Source organism: Numenius arquata, chromosome 8, assembly GCF_964106895.1.
Source record: "Numenius arquata chromosome 8, bNumArq3.hap1.1, whole genome shotgun sequence".
NCBI classification, from domain to species: Eukaryota; Metazoa; Chordata; class Aves; order Charadriiformes; family Scolopacidae; genus Numenius; species Numenius arquata.
The window spans coordinates 38,751,286-38,768,507 of record NC_133583.1 but is presented as its reverse complement, the minus strand read 5'-3'; the positions used below and the strand labels follow the sequence as shown (position 1 = coordinate 38,768,507).

The window sequence follows — 17,222 nt, the reverse complement described above, 5'->3', positions numbered from 1 at the left end:
ATTCCACTTGTAATATGCAAGTTTAGCTACAGTTACTCAGGGAAGTTTATAGAAAGCAGACATGATCCAAGAAGATGCTTAAAAATCTAATCTTTATAGATTCAAAACTGTATAAAGCTTGGGGAGAAATTGCTAGGGGAAAAAAAAGCACTTTTTTATATTACCCTCTCCTGTTTTTCTTTCTGTCCCTTAGATATCTAATCAGCTTATTTCATAGAGTATAAGGGAAGGATGAGGTTTCCAAACCAGCATTCTGATTTTTTAAAAAAGATCTTGATTTACTGTCCTTCATCAGTTGTGAATTACTGTACAATAATCCTAAGTCGACCAGCCAATTTCAGCATATTTGTAGGAAAAAGTAGAATCAAAATAAAAAGGAACAATCCCTGCAAACTATCAACAGAACAATTTACTTTTTTTGTCATGAAAAAGTATCTAAATATTTCCTTCCAAAGATACTTGAATTCATTGTGCACTTTTGCAAATATTTTCGTGGAAATAATTAAATTGAAAAATACTCCCTCAGACCTCATTAGTTTGAGAATTAACCAACGCATTTGTTAAAATCAGTGAATTTTTTTATGGTATATAAAGTTTCCAGAGTTGGATCATTGGATTATTATTTTTTAAAGCCTCTAAAAAATCACTTTCTTTTACTCTAAGACAACAAGTGGACACGTAAAGGACTAATTGCATTTAAATTCTTCCAACAGTTATAAAAGCTGTTATGGCTGAGGAGCTGCCATAAAACAACCACATCTTCACATTTATGCAGAATTCTCCTTTCTCCAAAGGACCAGGTATGAAACTTCCTACATTGCTGCAAAAAAAAGATTGCCTAACATTGGCCAAGTATTTTTTTTAAAGAACTTTTTCAGCATTTCTTCCCTTTTGATGAGTTAGATTTTGCAGTGTTATGACAGTGTTGAAAGGCAAATTTCATGTGAGGTATGTTATTATGACTTTAAACAGACCTAATGAGATAGAAAAGCTGTAAAAATGGTAGTGTGATCTTTTCAATAAGTGATGGAATACGGTCTGATATAAACATACTCAATTATTCCAGCAGTTACTAAATCTGCCATTGATTTCAGTGAGCACTGTTTTTTATTATTTCTAAATTTTTGTCTAATTAACAACTAAACCCACTGTCAGACATGTAACTGCACTGTGCTCGGCAGACATCTATATTTTAGAATAGATGTTTACTCTTACCTACTCATGGTTTATAACAGGCAGTGGCAAGGCCAGATTTCTATGACTAGAAACATGAACTTCTACTAGAATCATTTAGCTTACATTGACAATTTTTTAATGTTTGTGTTTTTAATAGAAATTGAACAAAAGTCAGAACACATCTTAAGGTCTCTAACTAGGGTTCCTTATTGTTATTATAAATTAAATACGTAATGATTGTTGTCAACACAAGTGCTCCCTGTCTGTCATTAGAGTAAGCATTATTTTAGACTTCCTGATTTATTATTAGTAATTTTCAGCAAATGCATTGTTTGTGGAACAGGTCAGCAGAAACAGTTTAGGAAATAAAAATACACTAGTCTGCTGTAGAGCACAGAAGCCCAGGCAGCAACATAGTCTTCATACGCTCCGTCACCTGCGCTCTTCATCCCTGAGGAAAGATAGCCCCTCTCAGTGGGAATGCATTTTAATTTTACTGCCAGCTCAGTACTTTATTGGAGTGAGAAACCGACGAAGTGCTGATTAATTTCTGCCAACATCTTGACAGGTTTTGTTCATGTGCAGCCGTCTGGTTGGAACTACCCGTTCATTTACACTATTTCCCCGGTCTGAAACCATGGTGCAGACTGCAGTTCCTGCTAGTGTTTGAGACAGGTTTTCTTTGTGTAGTATCACAGGTAATCCCAATACTGTATATCCAAAAAAAGGAAATGATCATACACCTAATAAATACCATGTTTCTCCTTACTTCATGAAAGTAAGATTTTTTTCCCAATAGTTATTTTGCATATAATTGGCTTTGGAACAATAGTTACTAAGAATGCAGAAATTTCCAATGCAAATTTAAAATGTCATATGTGGTTTTCTGCTCAGTCATATAGCTCAGCTACCCTTAAAGTAGACTTTTAAAGCTACTACAGTAGCTTCACTTTTCAATAACAACACTAAAATGTACTTTTAGAAACTTTTTCACATTTCTCGAGGCTTGTTTGCCTAGAATAACTGACATAGAATATATTACAGTAGATTTATATATCTTCTAGAATACCTACAGCAAAATTCATTAATTATTCTGGCAAATAATACCTTTAATTACAGAATACAGTGTCCATACATGGAACTATTCTGGAAAAGCTTGGTTTATCTAGTCAACTTCTTTATAAATAAAACCCTGAGTGCTAATCACTGAGGACTAGAAATATTTTCACAAGTTGCTATAAAAGAACAACTAACTGCTAAATGAATCTTCCCAGTGCCTGTTCAAAGGATGACTCATCTGCTCAAATATACTTGTGGGAATGACAGTCAACATTCTTTGACTTGGACGTCTCACATACCTTTTTAGATAAAGTGTTTAAAGTTGTCTCCATTAAAAAAAAAAAAAAAAAACACACAGAAAATTTCAAAGATAAGGCCTTTATCAAGAAACCTGTAATCTTGATGATAATACATTCCATGAATAAGGATATAAGAAAAAAATATTCTTTTTACCAAAGATTTAAAAAAAAATAAAAGGAACATAATAGAAGCATTAGGTCCCCAGGAGCATAACCACATTACCAAGTAGCCCAGAGACACTGAAGACAGTGGCTGGTCTCAGCTGGATATAACCCTGAACCACCTCATCTAACTTTGTAGTTGACCCTGCTATGAGCAAAGGGTCAGAACAAATGACCTCCAGAAGTGTCTTCTTAGATGATTTTAATTATTGCTAATAACTAGTAATAATCGCTAGTAATAATACTTAATTGCTAATCTTCAGGCACTGTAAATATGTTCGTTGTTGTTTTGGATGTCCATTAAAATCTCAGTTAAATGTAATCTAATTTAAGGGGTCAGGGATTTTTTAATTATTTTGCAGTAAGTCACAACCTCCATTTTAATAAGTTTGCTAAAATGAGAACAGTTCTATAGCATTTATAGGATTAGTAAGGAATAGGATTAGTAAGAAATCTGTAACACTGATTTTTGTCATACAAGTAATGATTTTATTTGCACAAGACGAGATTACTTGGGGACATCATCATCAGAATAAGATTATATTAATTGATTATATTTATCAGATTATATAAAACATCTGATTTCCTTGACTAACAGTTTACTAAATGACAGATATTCCAGAAGGTTAGTCCTAAGGCATTACAAAGCTTTGATGCTACTGCTTTGACGCTATTACTTTTACTTCTGGTAATACCTAGGCCATTTCAATTGAACACCATCATGCATGTGAATTTTTGGAGTAGGTCTGCTACACGGTATTTGACAACAGAAGTAGGATATTGGAAACTCCAGTCTGAAATGTTACAGATTTTCTGCAACAACCCTGTTGTTGCACAGTGGCTCAGAGAAAAAGGCTCAGGGAACAGCAGGACAATGTAGTCAATTAATATTGCTTTTCCTTTTTTAGCTCTGGATTTTACATGTATTCTCTAATGTCCAGTCCCTTTAAAATCTGTAGGTCAAGGTTCTCAAAAGTACCAAAACTTTAACAGTGAATTATTTTATGTGCTTGAAACTTCTTTAACATAACCAGTCAGTCAGTCTTTCAGGAGGAGGAAGGTGGTGGCTCAGGTGCATGGAATTACAGTCTTTCAGTGGGTTAGGGTTATCATGCCACCTCAGTAAGTATGGCTTCTAGAGATACCTTTTGTCATGCACTCTGATGATTGTGTTTGCACTTCCTATGTGTGGGAATTGGTGGATCTGACCAGTAGAGGCAGGTTATTTTCAATCAATACATAGTCTGTTTGAGAACCTACAAAACTGACTCAGATTTTCTTTCTTTCGTATTCTTGATTAATAAGGGAAAAGCACCGAAATGCAAGAATATGATGTAATGATGTAATTATATTACAACTTGACTAATTAAATTGCAGAAGACTACCTACCAGTAAATGGCACAGTGCAGGTCATCATCATCCTTTCCTTGAATTGTTCTCCACGTGGGAGGACTTTTGGGACAGCCGTCCTCTCCCAGCTGATTTGTCTTCACCCTTGACAAAAGGATCAGAAGATACTGCAGAAAAAAAAAAATTGTGTCCTCCTTCCACATTAGATATTTGAAGCCCCAGTCTTTTTGTCGTAGCATCCCTGCAGGTCTTCCACTAAGGTAGACATAACAGTGAAACACCTTCTTCCAAAAGACCTAGAAACCTAGAGCCTTAATGCCAACCAAGTTGTGACAACTGCAATCTACTCACTACCCAGCTGAGTTCCTTGTAGGTAGAAATGAAGAAGTATCTCTCTCCCCACTAATACCACTGCTATGTAGGCTGATACAAGCGTTAAGGATAGTTCTGTTCAGCTCAGAAAAGACACAACCACTGCAGTACTCACAGATGATAAAAGCGTTGTCCAAATCTGATGTTCAGACCTAGGCAGGTGAAAACAGAGAAGAGATTATAACAGAAAAAAAAGGAGAGTATAAATACCGTTTCCCACATCAGGGCTCAAAGAAAAGCTTGCTTTCCTCCTCCTGCAACCTCATCCCCTTTACTTAGTCTCAGCTCCAACGCTGAGCACCATTCTGCTAAGGATTATCACTCCCCACAACCCCAGCCCCAAAGCACATTGACCAAAGGAGATGAAGCTCTAAAGAGACATAGCTAATTCTGTGGCTGAGAGACAAAATGTTTCTACATGAAGGTTACACATTATGTATAGCCTTTAAGAAATGTAGAAATTTAGTGTTCTTACAAAAAAACTTCAGCTGTAAAAAATACCAGTAGAGGTGATAGGGAATAGATACAACACACAAAACTCTGAGAGCAAAAGAAAAGGCCCACTCTACTGGTAAACATATTTCTTCTGGTAACAGAAATATAATTCAGTCATAAGGCCCTAAAAACAGGATGTTACGGTAAGATACATGTCTTTGGTAAGAAAATCATATTTGTCTGATATTGTCATTTTATCTCTACAGTGCAGATTTAACAGAATATGTTCCTTTTTTGTTCATGGTGTTAAAATCACATATATTGGTCTAGGATATCTTCTCATCAAGAAAAATTATATTTTAAACCACAGAAGATAAATTTTTATGCACAGTATTTTATGTCCATTTGGTGTTTTGGGAATCATCAATTGCTTGTTTTCTTGTTCACTGTGAAGTCATGTACTGTTGAAGTGCAACCTAGACTATTCCAGTACTGGATGTTTGTAATCTATGTCTTTTGTCCATATGCTTGCCTGTTCAGAACAATATCACAGATGTAAATAACAAAACCTGATTTTTCCTGATGCATGCAGATCCTCCAAAGTTTGATAGGATATGGCCGAATATTTCTTCCCTTGAGGTTTCTAAACCAAACCAAGGTAGGATGCTGTAAAATTCCTAGTGGTCTAAAATTACTGCAATTGCTTTCAAGGAGTCCCACATGGTAGCAAAAGTAGTAACAATGATAATCCAACTCATTTTTCTTCTTGTGTTAAGTAATGCTCTTCTGTGAGAAAACAGCCATAAACCAAACCTTACCTGAAAAGTCTTCCAATACTCAGATTACGCACATCTACTGGAAAAGTAGATGCACAGGTTATAAGTACTGATATACAGAAAGCCCTAGATAATGTTTGACTTGTTTAGGCAGCAGTCTGTATTTTGAGTAAGTCTCGAGATTCTTGAGTGAAAAAGATTGTCATTGTCTACATCAAACCCATTTTTAATATTTTGCTTTCCCACATGAGCTGAGCAGCATCCTCAGCTTGTGTGCCATCCACAACACAAGCAAGTTCTCTGCGGGATAGACTCATAGTTTCCTGCAACTGGAGTGCCACACAAAAAATTACTCACAGACCGTGGCATGATGATTAGCATTGAAGGAGACAGAATGACTTTTTAAGATGACTTATAAAATAAGAGTAAGATTCTTTGTTATTTGAAGTTGCACTCAGCTATACTTCACATTTGAAAATGATTGTTCATTAAAAAAATAATGTCCTTTTGTTCTCCTTATTTACCGCCCTTCGCTCCCAAAAAAAAATCCTTGCAGAAATCTGGGCCGTGGCTTGCTTTGACTGTTCAAAGGGTGTCCTTTCTGTGCTATAACATATACAGATGGAGAGTAAAATTAAGGAAAAGGCAATCTAGAAAATAGCTACTAAACTGATCAAGATGTATTAGGAATCTGTTGGGGAATTACATTGAAAGGGCTGTAGTTGAATCCATTGATAACAATGACCAAATCAAAACATATGCACATACACATATAAAATCTACTGTGTTATATGTACAAGTTTCTAAGTGCCCAATAAAATAGAAAATAATAATTGCTCTGTGCTCTCTATAAGAATTAGCAATGCACTTTAGTTTGCATTATTCATATATATTTTAAATTAAATATCCCTGATGATACTTAGCATTCCAGTAACTTCATTTAGCCCATGCTATATTTTCCAAGCTTTTGCATGTGTTTCTTAAACAAACAAAAAAACCCTAGCTTGATCTCTGCTCGTCTGCTCTCTGTCAGGATTAGCCTACATTATTCACAGGAATTTTAAATCAAAACATTCCCAATGAGATGACACTTAGCATTTCTAATGGATTTCATAGCTTAATTATACTGCTTGTGATCTAAGGCTTAACTTCATTGCAAAATACAATAACTTGAATAGCATAAAATTATTCAGTGTTTCTTCCCCCAAAATAAGAGTTTTAGTAAATGTTGTTTTGACATTTTGTTAGGGAGCACAAAACAAAAACTTAAAAGCGTTTCTATTCAGATTATGTGTTTGCAGCATATTGTTACAGTGTTTAACATTTACTGTAGATTAAATATTTCAGTCAAGGACAGCATATGAAGAGAATTATAGAAATCTGCCTATACGTAATATTATTTCATTGTGTTTTCTTTGTTTATGCTATTAGACCAGAATAAATATGCATGTAAATCTAATAAAACCCTTTGTAGACCACTCTGGCTACCATATAGTAATTGGTCATGGATTGGAAGAAATCATCTAATAACTTCTAACATAAAACTGCTAAAATATGTAGATGTGAATTACATTCTCTTTATCTTGGATATCAAAGCTCAAATGATTCAATAGTTGATAGTATATAACTCATTTTCCCTAACTTTCACCCTTTCCTTACAAAACAATAACCATTATTAAAGTTAATTTAAAAGTTAGAAAATAAAGAGTTTTATGTTAATCTTTTGATTTGTTTCCTCTATGGTATCTTTTCTAATTTACTGTTCATTTTATTACCTATCCAGTTGCTCCCAAATTAGCTATGTCAACTGTTTCTTCTGTTCAAGTTGCAAACCACAAGAGAGGTAGGAATTCTTGGATTCATACAGTGATCCCATAGTGCTCTGTGTTGTGCAAACATTGCACTGTATGAATCTGGAATATCTGTGAAGTGTACCCATCAGCTTACTGGTGAGGCATCTTCATTGACAGCAACAGAAGCATTAAGTCACATAAGCCATACAAAGAAAATAATAAATATGCTGCTTAGACAGTCACTGCTGTCATATAAAATGACATGGCATTTGTTTTTAGAGGAATTAAATATATGAATATGACCATTCAGATTGTCGCCTAGAAAGCAAAAGTTCACTAGAATCTTGTTTTTCTTCCTGATATGCTTGTAAAAGAGGATACAGAAGCAGATTAGTCATGGGCAAACAGTACATGAAACATCAATTGTCCATATCCTCAAGAAGTATCTGTAAATGCCACGGGGTGTAATGCATAGTTATGTCTTTTAATGCATTCTAAGTGTGCCTTACATCTTCATTTTACTCTAAGAGTGTGCAAATTCAGAGTGTAGGCATTACATTTTGAACCGATGTTTCAGTGTTTTATCAAAATAATGGAATTGTATGGGAATAATGAAGGATACCAATATTCTCTCTGATGTACAGGCAACCTGTTTCATTTGCATATCTATCATTCACAGTCTGAACCCTGAGATATTCTTATTGTTTTTCCTCATCAATTTATCTGTAAAGAGTACATATAAAGGTGTTTTGTCTTTGTGTAGCTATTGTGAATGTCTCATTATTCGTGAAATACATATTAACAAGGAATAGGGATATTAACAAATGTTTGAACTTAGTTTGACCCATTTGATGAGATCATGATAACAAGCCATACTGTTTGTTATGAAGCAGGTCATTTCTAAGGTTACAATGAAATCTCCTTTGTTTGCCTTTTGTTAGTGTATAGAGAAAGAACACAGTTACTGAAAAATGAAAAAGAAAAAATACTTTAATGATTTCTGAACGCACTTTTCTTGAAATAGTCTTTATGCTTTTAATTAGAGAATGACATTGATAGCTGTCTCATGCATTACCTGTCTTATTTTAAAAATTATGCTTCCCTTCCATGTGTGTTTATGAGTTTCATGTGATGATGTTTCATGTTTGATTGGTCACAGCTGAAGATTCAGCTGAACCTCGTTCCCACAGCACAATAGTATGTCATCTCAAAGATGTAAATGCATAGCATTATAATGGGGAAAAAAGTATTCAATTTATAGAAACAAAACAATTAAATAATAACCTCTTTATGAGTCTCCTTTACTGGGTAATTTTATCATGCTTTCTGCAACAGGATTAAGATTGTTCCAACAGAATCATTGCATTGGAAATAGTCTTTAAAGGCTCATACAGTCAATCGTTCTGTGAGTTGGCAAGGGATTTGACAATTCCTGAATCATCCAGAGACAATTATCGAATCTAACATGGCTATCTCTTCTCCCTTTTCCCTTCACTTTAAACCTATCTAGCTATCTTCACCTCTCCTCTGAGGTTTTATTTTCCAAACCATTTACTCCTTATTGTTATTCAGCTTTAAACTGTCTCCAGGTTATCTGTGTCTTTTCTTACTCGAACTGAAAGCAGCATTTTCTAGCGCTGTAAGCTCATGTCATTTCATTGTTAGTAAACCATTTGCAGCCTGTTTTCAATACTTCACACACACCCCCCATCTCTTTCAGTGATTGCTTGGCTTTGCCAGTGCATGAAGGTGGTTGGGCTGCTAGCCAGAGACATGTGCCTAAGAACCTTAAGCTGTGCTTCTGACAGTTCTAATAAGCAGGCTGCTTTTGGTCTTGGTGCGCTGGTTAAGATGAACCACATAAGCTAGAAAGGCTATACAGCGTTGATAGGTTTTAGCTTCCTAGATGGCATGATGCTGAATATAATCCTACATATTACATTTGACTGGTTTAGGGTAGCACCTCACATGGCCAGTGGAGAAAATAATTCCATTTCAATCATTATCAGGACCCTTTATGTAGCTTTTTTTCATAAACACAGAGGGATGTAAAAATGATCCACTGATCAGGCCAACAGCAGTATGCAAAATAAGTTCATATTACCACACTAGCAAAATGGGAGGGAAGAAGGAAAAATTAGAAAAAAAAAGATCCAATCGTTACTTGCTATGCTTTTTTTTTTTCTCCTGTGCATCACTGCAAAGGCATTTGGTCAGATGTTAGACTGTTTTTAGGTTAACTGAGGTTATTTCTATACCACGTAGCATTTACCAATCTGACGATCAAGATTCCTAGAGCTTTCCCATATCTTAGTACAAGTTAACTTTGAGACAAAGGCTTTCATTCACACAGCACAGTTGTTACAAAAGAGCAGTACCCATAGCAATGCAACCAAGTGTTATAATTGGTGTCACTTTAATGCTGATGAGCCACATCTGAATTTGGGTAGTCCTTCTGTATATGTTTAGGAGTATGTGTGTACATCAAACTAAGTCCTTCATAATTATTAGATGTTTCTTCAGTCCAAATCATAACTTGGAGCAAACCTTGTTACAGAGTGAATTACTTTATGTGCAGCTTTGTTTCTTGTGCTTTTGTAATGGCTAATTATGTGTAGTAGTACTATTACTGAAGGTCATATCACAATTTCAGAGTGGAAGTAGTGCAGTTATTCATTCACAGAATATTCTCAATTTCTTTCTGCTACTTTAAACACAAAAGGTGATGTAGCCTAGCCTGATTTACTGTCACTTCTTTAGTCTGTGTATTTTTGAAACATAAAAATGCAGTATTCTGCTGCCTGTTACTGATTAGAAAAACAAGGTAAATTACTTCCTCTAAATTCACCTACAGTATAACTATGTTTAGCCACAAGTCTGACAAACATGCCAGTACAGTATCGTCTCACCAAAACAAATTATCTAATGGCAGAAAAAGACGGGTCCTTTGTCAGACAGAGACTAAGACAGCATTGCTTCTGAACCTGAGATCCAGAAAGATCAGATTGCTTATCGCTAACCACTCTTTCTTATTTTAAAAATCAAACACACAAAAACTTACAATCGTAACGATTTTTTCCTGTGACTCTTGTTTACTCGTGGTAGTTTTCACTTTTAGATCTGTGGCCTCTGCCCCACACAGGCAGTTTTCACTGGAGCAAGATGGATATACTAAGGGAGAAAAGCTGCTGGGTGGCTGGCTGAGATGCTGACTCATACTGACCAACTGCAAAAGACAAAAAACATTAACACTTTTTTCCTCCCCCCTCAATTATGTCAAATGGTAACATACTGAGACTGATACACCAAATGTTTTACTGTACTCTAGCACTTATAGGCATCAAACATCTCCACAAAACATCAGTTTAGCAGTATAACATGGAAGAGAACAAGAATGTTAACCGAATGTGCATATGTAAATTGAAGTTATGTTTCCTGGCAGCAGAAAGGCAGCTCTCAACATTGAAATGTGTGTTGTGCTAAGCGTTGTACAGTATATGAAATATCTATTTATAGTCCACTATAGTCCATCAGACAACAGCCAAAGAAATATATATGTATTAGGTGTGCATAATATACACATAAACATGTACCAGTATTGCTATTTCTTTATAAAAATACGGACAGGCACAAATACTGTATCTGATGCCCTATGCCAACAATCAGCAGCATATCATAAGAAAGGCAGCACAGGGGACTTGGCCCCTGTCATGTAAGGAAACATTTTACACCCTCTGCTACAGCTTTATCTAATTACAGGCTAAGTTAACTTCAAGACCTTGAAGCCCTTCCAAGTCACTGCATCCAGTACTCCATTACTGCAGGAAACATACCGTAATCTCTTTCACCAGTCAATAAACTGCATCTCTAAAGCATCAGGTTTTTGCTGCAGATTGGAAGCGATCAAGAACCTCAATGCCCTTATGGCAAGATACCATCTCCAAATTTCCAGTTGAAATTTCTCAATGGCCAGTTAACACCCATTTGTTCCTGTGCCAGTGTTGTCCATTAGCGCAGATATTCACTTAGGATGGCAGAAGGCTATATCCTTGATGTATTTATAGCTCAGTGATATCCCATCTTCAGTTTCCTAGACTAAACAAGCCAAATTGTCCTAGTCTTCAGTTTTTAAATAGGCTCTCTACTTCTCTGATCATCCTAATATCATTTCCTGCATTCATTCTGGGCTCATAATCTCAGAGTTGAGTGATCAGACTTGCACGAGCTTTCTACACAAAGCATAGCTGTACCTTCTATAATGATATTGATACATTACTAATTTCTGCTTCTTTCTGCACAAAACCAAGATTTTTAATTCTGCTTGTGATTAAAGACTAAAAGGCATTCTGTGTTTAATGAAGGGGTATCTAAAGAGTGGCTGTCATGCCAGCTGCGTTTCAGATGGCTGCAGTAAGCATGCTTTCTATTCAGTACACACTTCAGAATTTTCATGAACTTTTCTGGCCCAATTGTTTTTCATCTCAGAATATAAAAATGAGTTAATGCTTACCTCAGAAGTACAGTAGAAGCAGCTCTTAAATAAGACCTCTCTTCTTTCCTTTTCTTCTCTGTTAATTGTTTTAGGAATCGCTGGCCAAAATTGTCAAACTAGAAATTTGTTTGGTCTTGAGATAAAAGAGTCTGGTTCCCAAGGTTCCTACCACTTATTGTACCCTGCATTCAGTAGCATTTTTGATTACTCACCATTTACGTCAGAAGAAAGCTTTTATTTTACTTACAGTTGTGGATTTAAGTATGACGAACTTCGACAATTTTGTCCACTGTATTTAATATTTTTAATATGAGGAAGTTTTTCTCATGTCTTGATTTATACTCATCTCAAACGTGCAAAAAGATGTGCATTTCTATCAGCGGAAACTGAGCCTCCAGTACCCCTGAAAGGTTTACAACTGCAAATGCTTCAGCTCCATCAGGTCTGCCAACAACAGCCAACCTTCAGCGTCATGCCATGGTCGCCGGGTCACGCTAACCTGCCTGAAACAAACTTCACTTTCATTGCAGATAAACATCTGCTGTTGTCTGTGTTACATTGATTAACATGTATGTGCCATTCATTCATACTTCTATCCATGGTTCATTTTTACTAAGCATGTAATGTGCTATTACTCTGCTGCCGTATACATTTTGTATACATTTCTGTTCTTCCTTGAAAGACTGTGAATGCTTCGGGCACTCCAACCGGTGCAGTTACATCGAGCTGCTCAATACGGTCATTTGCGTGAGCTGTAAGCACAACACTAGAGGTCAGCACTGTGAGTTATGCAGGCTGGGCTACTTCAGAAATGCTTCTGCAGAGCTGGACGATGAAAATGTGTGCATAGGTCAGTCCCGGGATAACTGCGGCTTTTCTTCTGTGCCTTTTCAGCTATACTGGCAGTTGCTAGGGTCACTGCTGTTTACTTGACGGTTGAGCCAGAATGAGCTTTTTCAATGGATAAGAACATCTGTGTAGACTTTTCACCTCATTTCTGTTGCCCCTGTAGCCCCAAGGAGGTATTTCAGATGTCTCTGTGATGATGAACATTCCTGGCTAAGGATCCTGGGAAGACTTTCCCCAGAAGCCCCTGAGAAACTGATTGTGCTGTCCTTCCGCGGGAGGGAGCCACACTGCAGTTGTGCGTGTGAAGACTGAAGGGTTGAGTCATAAATACCTGTTTCTCAGCCTGACTTTCAGAATTACTAGTGCAGAGTCTTGAATACTTGCTTGAGTAGTTGCCAGCTGCATCAATAGGACATGGGTAGTGGTGTTTATTAACCCCCTTTATTCACTTAAATTTTATAAAAACATGTTGCAGCTAATTCTGCTCCCAGGCATAGGGCTGCAAAAGACATGTTACCTCCCCTCTCCTTACAGGAGAAACTGAAATTATGCCCATGTGGTTAGGAGCAGCATTTTGTCAAATCAGTTTGACATGATGTCAGTTTAGAACTGGGATTCCTGGGGAAAGCAGTGCTTTTAAGTCTTTGCATCTGCTATAAATACGCAAAATGCAGAATTAAAGGAAATGCCAGAACATAATAAAAAAAAAATCTTTATCACAGTAGAAGAATATAGATTGTTTTCTTGTCACCACAGACAGTACATAGAAAAGTTAGGACACTTTAGGTGAAGGCTGAATGTAATCAATAAAGGAAGCCTTATACAATGGCCAGTAGTTAGCAGGTAGCCACAAAAGGCACTGTTCTAATAACAAACAGAGGTGGAAAACTTCTTTACATGGTCTTTTTTATAAACATAAGCATCAGTAGAACCTGTTCTGGATTTTCATTGTGTTTTTTTTTTCTTTACATTTTCAAGGAAGCAAAAAGAAAAGAGTAGAAAGGTTTTTTTCATGCCAAAATAGATGAGTGAATAAATTATATTTTAATATTCTTTATAATTGATTGCTGAGATTCAAGCCAGAAACTCTTTAGGCTGTCATTATTTGTTTCAGTCTGCAGCTTGACAGATTTACATTTTATTTCGTGATAAACACACAGATCCATCCACGCACTGCATTTCACGTGTCCTTTTAACTTTGCTTGGCAACACATTCAGAAAATGCATGATCTCCTTTGACATTAATTAGTCTAAGCTAATAAGAACTTTAGTAGGCAAGTCATGATTTTGTATGACTGTGCTGAGGAGATTAATCCAATCAAATGTTCTTGGGAAAAAAAGCACTGTCCTTCATATTTGTTTGATGCAGATGATGGACATTATCAGTATGACATCAGGGCTGTATAATTTCAGCTGCCTAAATAGGCCTAATGAATATGACACTAAATTACTCTATTTGGGATTTTTCATCAGCTCATTCAGTAAATTTTTTTTCCCCGTGTGCACTGAAATGCTAAGACAGCAGCTGTAGCTACGTAAGACAAGGAAGTTAATAAACCAGGAGTCAAAAATAAGTAAATTTTAAATTAATTTGCAAGTGATGTATTTAGAGTGACTGTGCACTTCGAAATTGCCCAGACTCTGCAGAAATAAAATTTTAAAACCTTTCATTTAATGAGAGTCTTAAAGAAAATAAAAGACAATGTGATGCATTTGTTGACTTTCCCACCTTAATGCAAGCACCTATTCTTGGGTCCCATGAGAATTGTACAATGTGAGATGACTATAGGATCAAATCCTGGCTTGCTACATATTAGGTAATTTGTTTTAAATCAGTAATATTCCCATGGGATTAAGATAGTTCTCAGGATCATAGTGATCATACTGCATACAAAATGTATGTATCCTAGCTGATTTGCCAACTTAAGAAGACTTTCATACTATTTCTTGTTTAAAGTCAGTGAAGTCGATACCTAAGCACTTTTTAGAAAACAGAGAAGTTTGTGCTTTAAGTGTTTTCCTGAACTGGGGCTCCTAAGATTTAATTCTGCAAAATGTAGAGTATTTTTGTCTCTGAGAGAGTTGATGGATTCACCATCCTTCTAGGTCAAGCACAAAGAGTCTTGCTCTATTGGAAACGCTCATTTTTCTTTTTTCTGAGTTTAAAAGCAACGTTTTGGGTTTTAAGTATGAGTGGAATGTTGGCATGAACATTTTAATAAGCAGATTTCCAGTGACATGCAAATCTTACTCCCTTATGAAAGTTATTTTTCAGGCTAATTCTTTCCTCTTCAGCCATATATGTAGAAAAGTAAAAAATGTTTGGATAAGCTAGTTTAATGGCAGCTAACAGGGCTTTTGCTCTGATTTATCAAAACTACTTGTTTGATATATAGTTTTCATAAATATATATGGTAAGTACATGGGTAACAAATCTGTGAATCTTAGTTGATACTAACTAAATGAAGAAAATGTAAAATGTTTCATTTTTAAAACTGACAAGTTACAAAGGGTTGAAATACTGAGAAGGTTTTTACCAGTGAACCAAATGCAACGCGTTATACAGTGGGTTTAAATCTAATTTCATTATGCCCTTAATTTCTTTGGAAGCAAAATAAATTTTCTTTCCTAAAATGAAATACCAAAATTCTGTGGGTTTGTCAGTTAACTGCACAATTACCTCCTATGAGCAACTGCAGTTTCTAAATAAATCAAGGTATTTTAAAGTTAAAAATCATTCACTTGACATGCTTACAGTGAAAAAGAATTTAACAACTTGAAGAGCTTTTTATTTTTACAAGGTCTTGATAAAGTCTTAATAACTCTTTATGTTACTAAATACACACACTGGCAAGCATGGATAGCATGGAAACCACCACGTAGACCCAGAGTAATAAAACATGTCCTTTGCCTTACAACATAAATACTGAAATGGTAATTATCACCACAGCTATTAGAAAACCAGCCTTCCAGTCACTTAGGCTTAAGCTTCAACTAACACCTGTGAGACCTTTAGAAACCCTAATATATATGATTAAGTGAACCCTGAGGGTTGTCCTGTAGCCACATCAACCCAGACTGATAAAAGCAGCAACCCTGCAAGCTTCAGGCCATTTTCCCAACCTTCTTTTTTACTTATTTTCATTGTGTTTCGTTGGCAGCGTTGCACTGATACAGAAACTCAGTGAACAGATGACTACTACTGTCATCTTCCCGTCCTTCAGTCACCAGATGGAGGTTAGGAGGAAAATTGCTCACCAGTTCACATCTGTGGGGTTTTTTTCTCCCACCTGGAAACCTGGTGTGTGGTCTGCATATTAGGATGATCTGGGAATGTTAATTTAATTTTACTTAATGCCCTGTTGTAAGGGCATTGGAGATACTGGACTGCCTGCGTGTGGCACACTGGAATTGGGGCTTTTGAGCTTTTTAATGGCTTAAGTATGTGGCAGGTCTTGGGAAGTCTTCCACAGCCTGTGATATTGCATTGGACAACAAGCTTGGATGTTCAGTGGACCTTTGTAGGTTCTATATCTATGGTATCAGTTGTGTATTGCAAAAGAAGGAGGCTAGATTCAGTTACTAAAGGTTACTAGGTCTGTTTGGTGTTCTGATTTGATCTACTGCCTTTTTAAAAGGGCCTGCCTTAAAGTTTTGATTCCACTGTCTAGTTTCCCTTAAACAGCACAATATGGGCCTGGTGCTTCTTATGTATTTATATGATGGAGCTCAGGAGGAAAGCTTTCGCTGATTCAGGGTCAGGTTCGTGTTCTCTGGAAAGTATAACATTATGTATCTATAAACATGTAATATCACAGGCCAGAGATTTGTTTCACAAACACTTGTTTATATCACTGTAACTCCATTATGGTCCCACTAAGCTATTTTTAATGTACAAGTATCGGGCCCTCTGTTTCTAATGTAATTCTAAGTGTTTTGTCTTTCAAGGTTTTCTATAAACACTTTTCAAGCAAATTTTACTTCCCGCATTTAATATGTATCTTAGTTCTATGCATGTTTACATAAACATTTCATACATCTGATTAACATCAGAATTGCCAGCTTTTCAAATGGCACTCGCTGTGCTATAATTCTCCTCAGCCTTGCACAGTATTTTTGGCGTGTCAGTTTTCAACTTCATTAATGAATGTTGCTAGCTAATTGACTCTATTATTATTGTGGAACTCTGTTTGCCAAAGGTAACTCTTCTTCTACAGCATGCCAAATGCTCAAAGTGCCATCTGTAATTTATAGTTAATAAACACTGAGATAACAGATGACAAATGTCTTCCTGGTAATTTTTTCCTGTTACAGTTTTTCCATTGGATTTTTTTTTTTTTAATATTTTACTTCCCGGTTCAACTCCATTTTGTCATTTACAATATCACTGAGGTTTAACCTAATACTAGGGAACAATTGCCAAAGGCAGTCATCAAAGTAGCACTGATTCACAGACATA

General features: G+C 36.1%; 1 protein-coding gene across 1 annotated transcript in view; it reads left to right on the top strand.

Annotated features, from left to right (window-relative positions):
• The window catches only part of NTNG1 (netrin G1), a 151,108-nt gene that overhangs the window by 105,534 nt on the left and 28,352 nt on the right, over positions 1-17,222 (top strand). Inside the window, exon 5 of the mRNA XM_074152124.1 lies at positions 12,597-12,764. Within this exon, the coding sequence (XP_074008225.1) occupies positions 12,597-12,764 (168 nt within the window). The remainder of the gene's footprint in view (positions 1-12,596; positions 12,765-17,222) is intronic.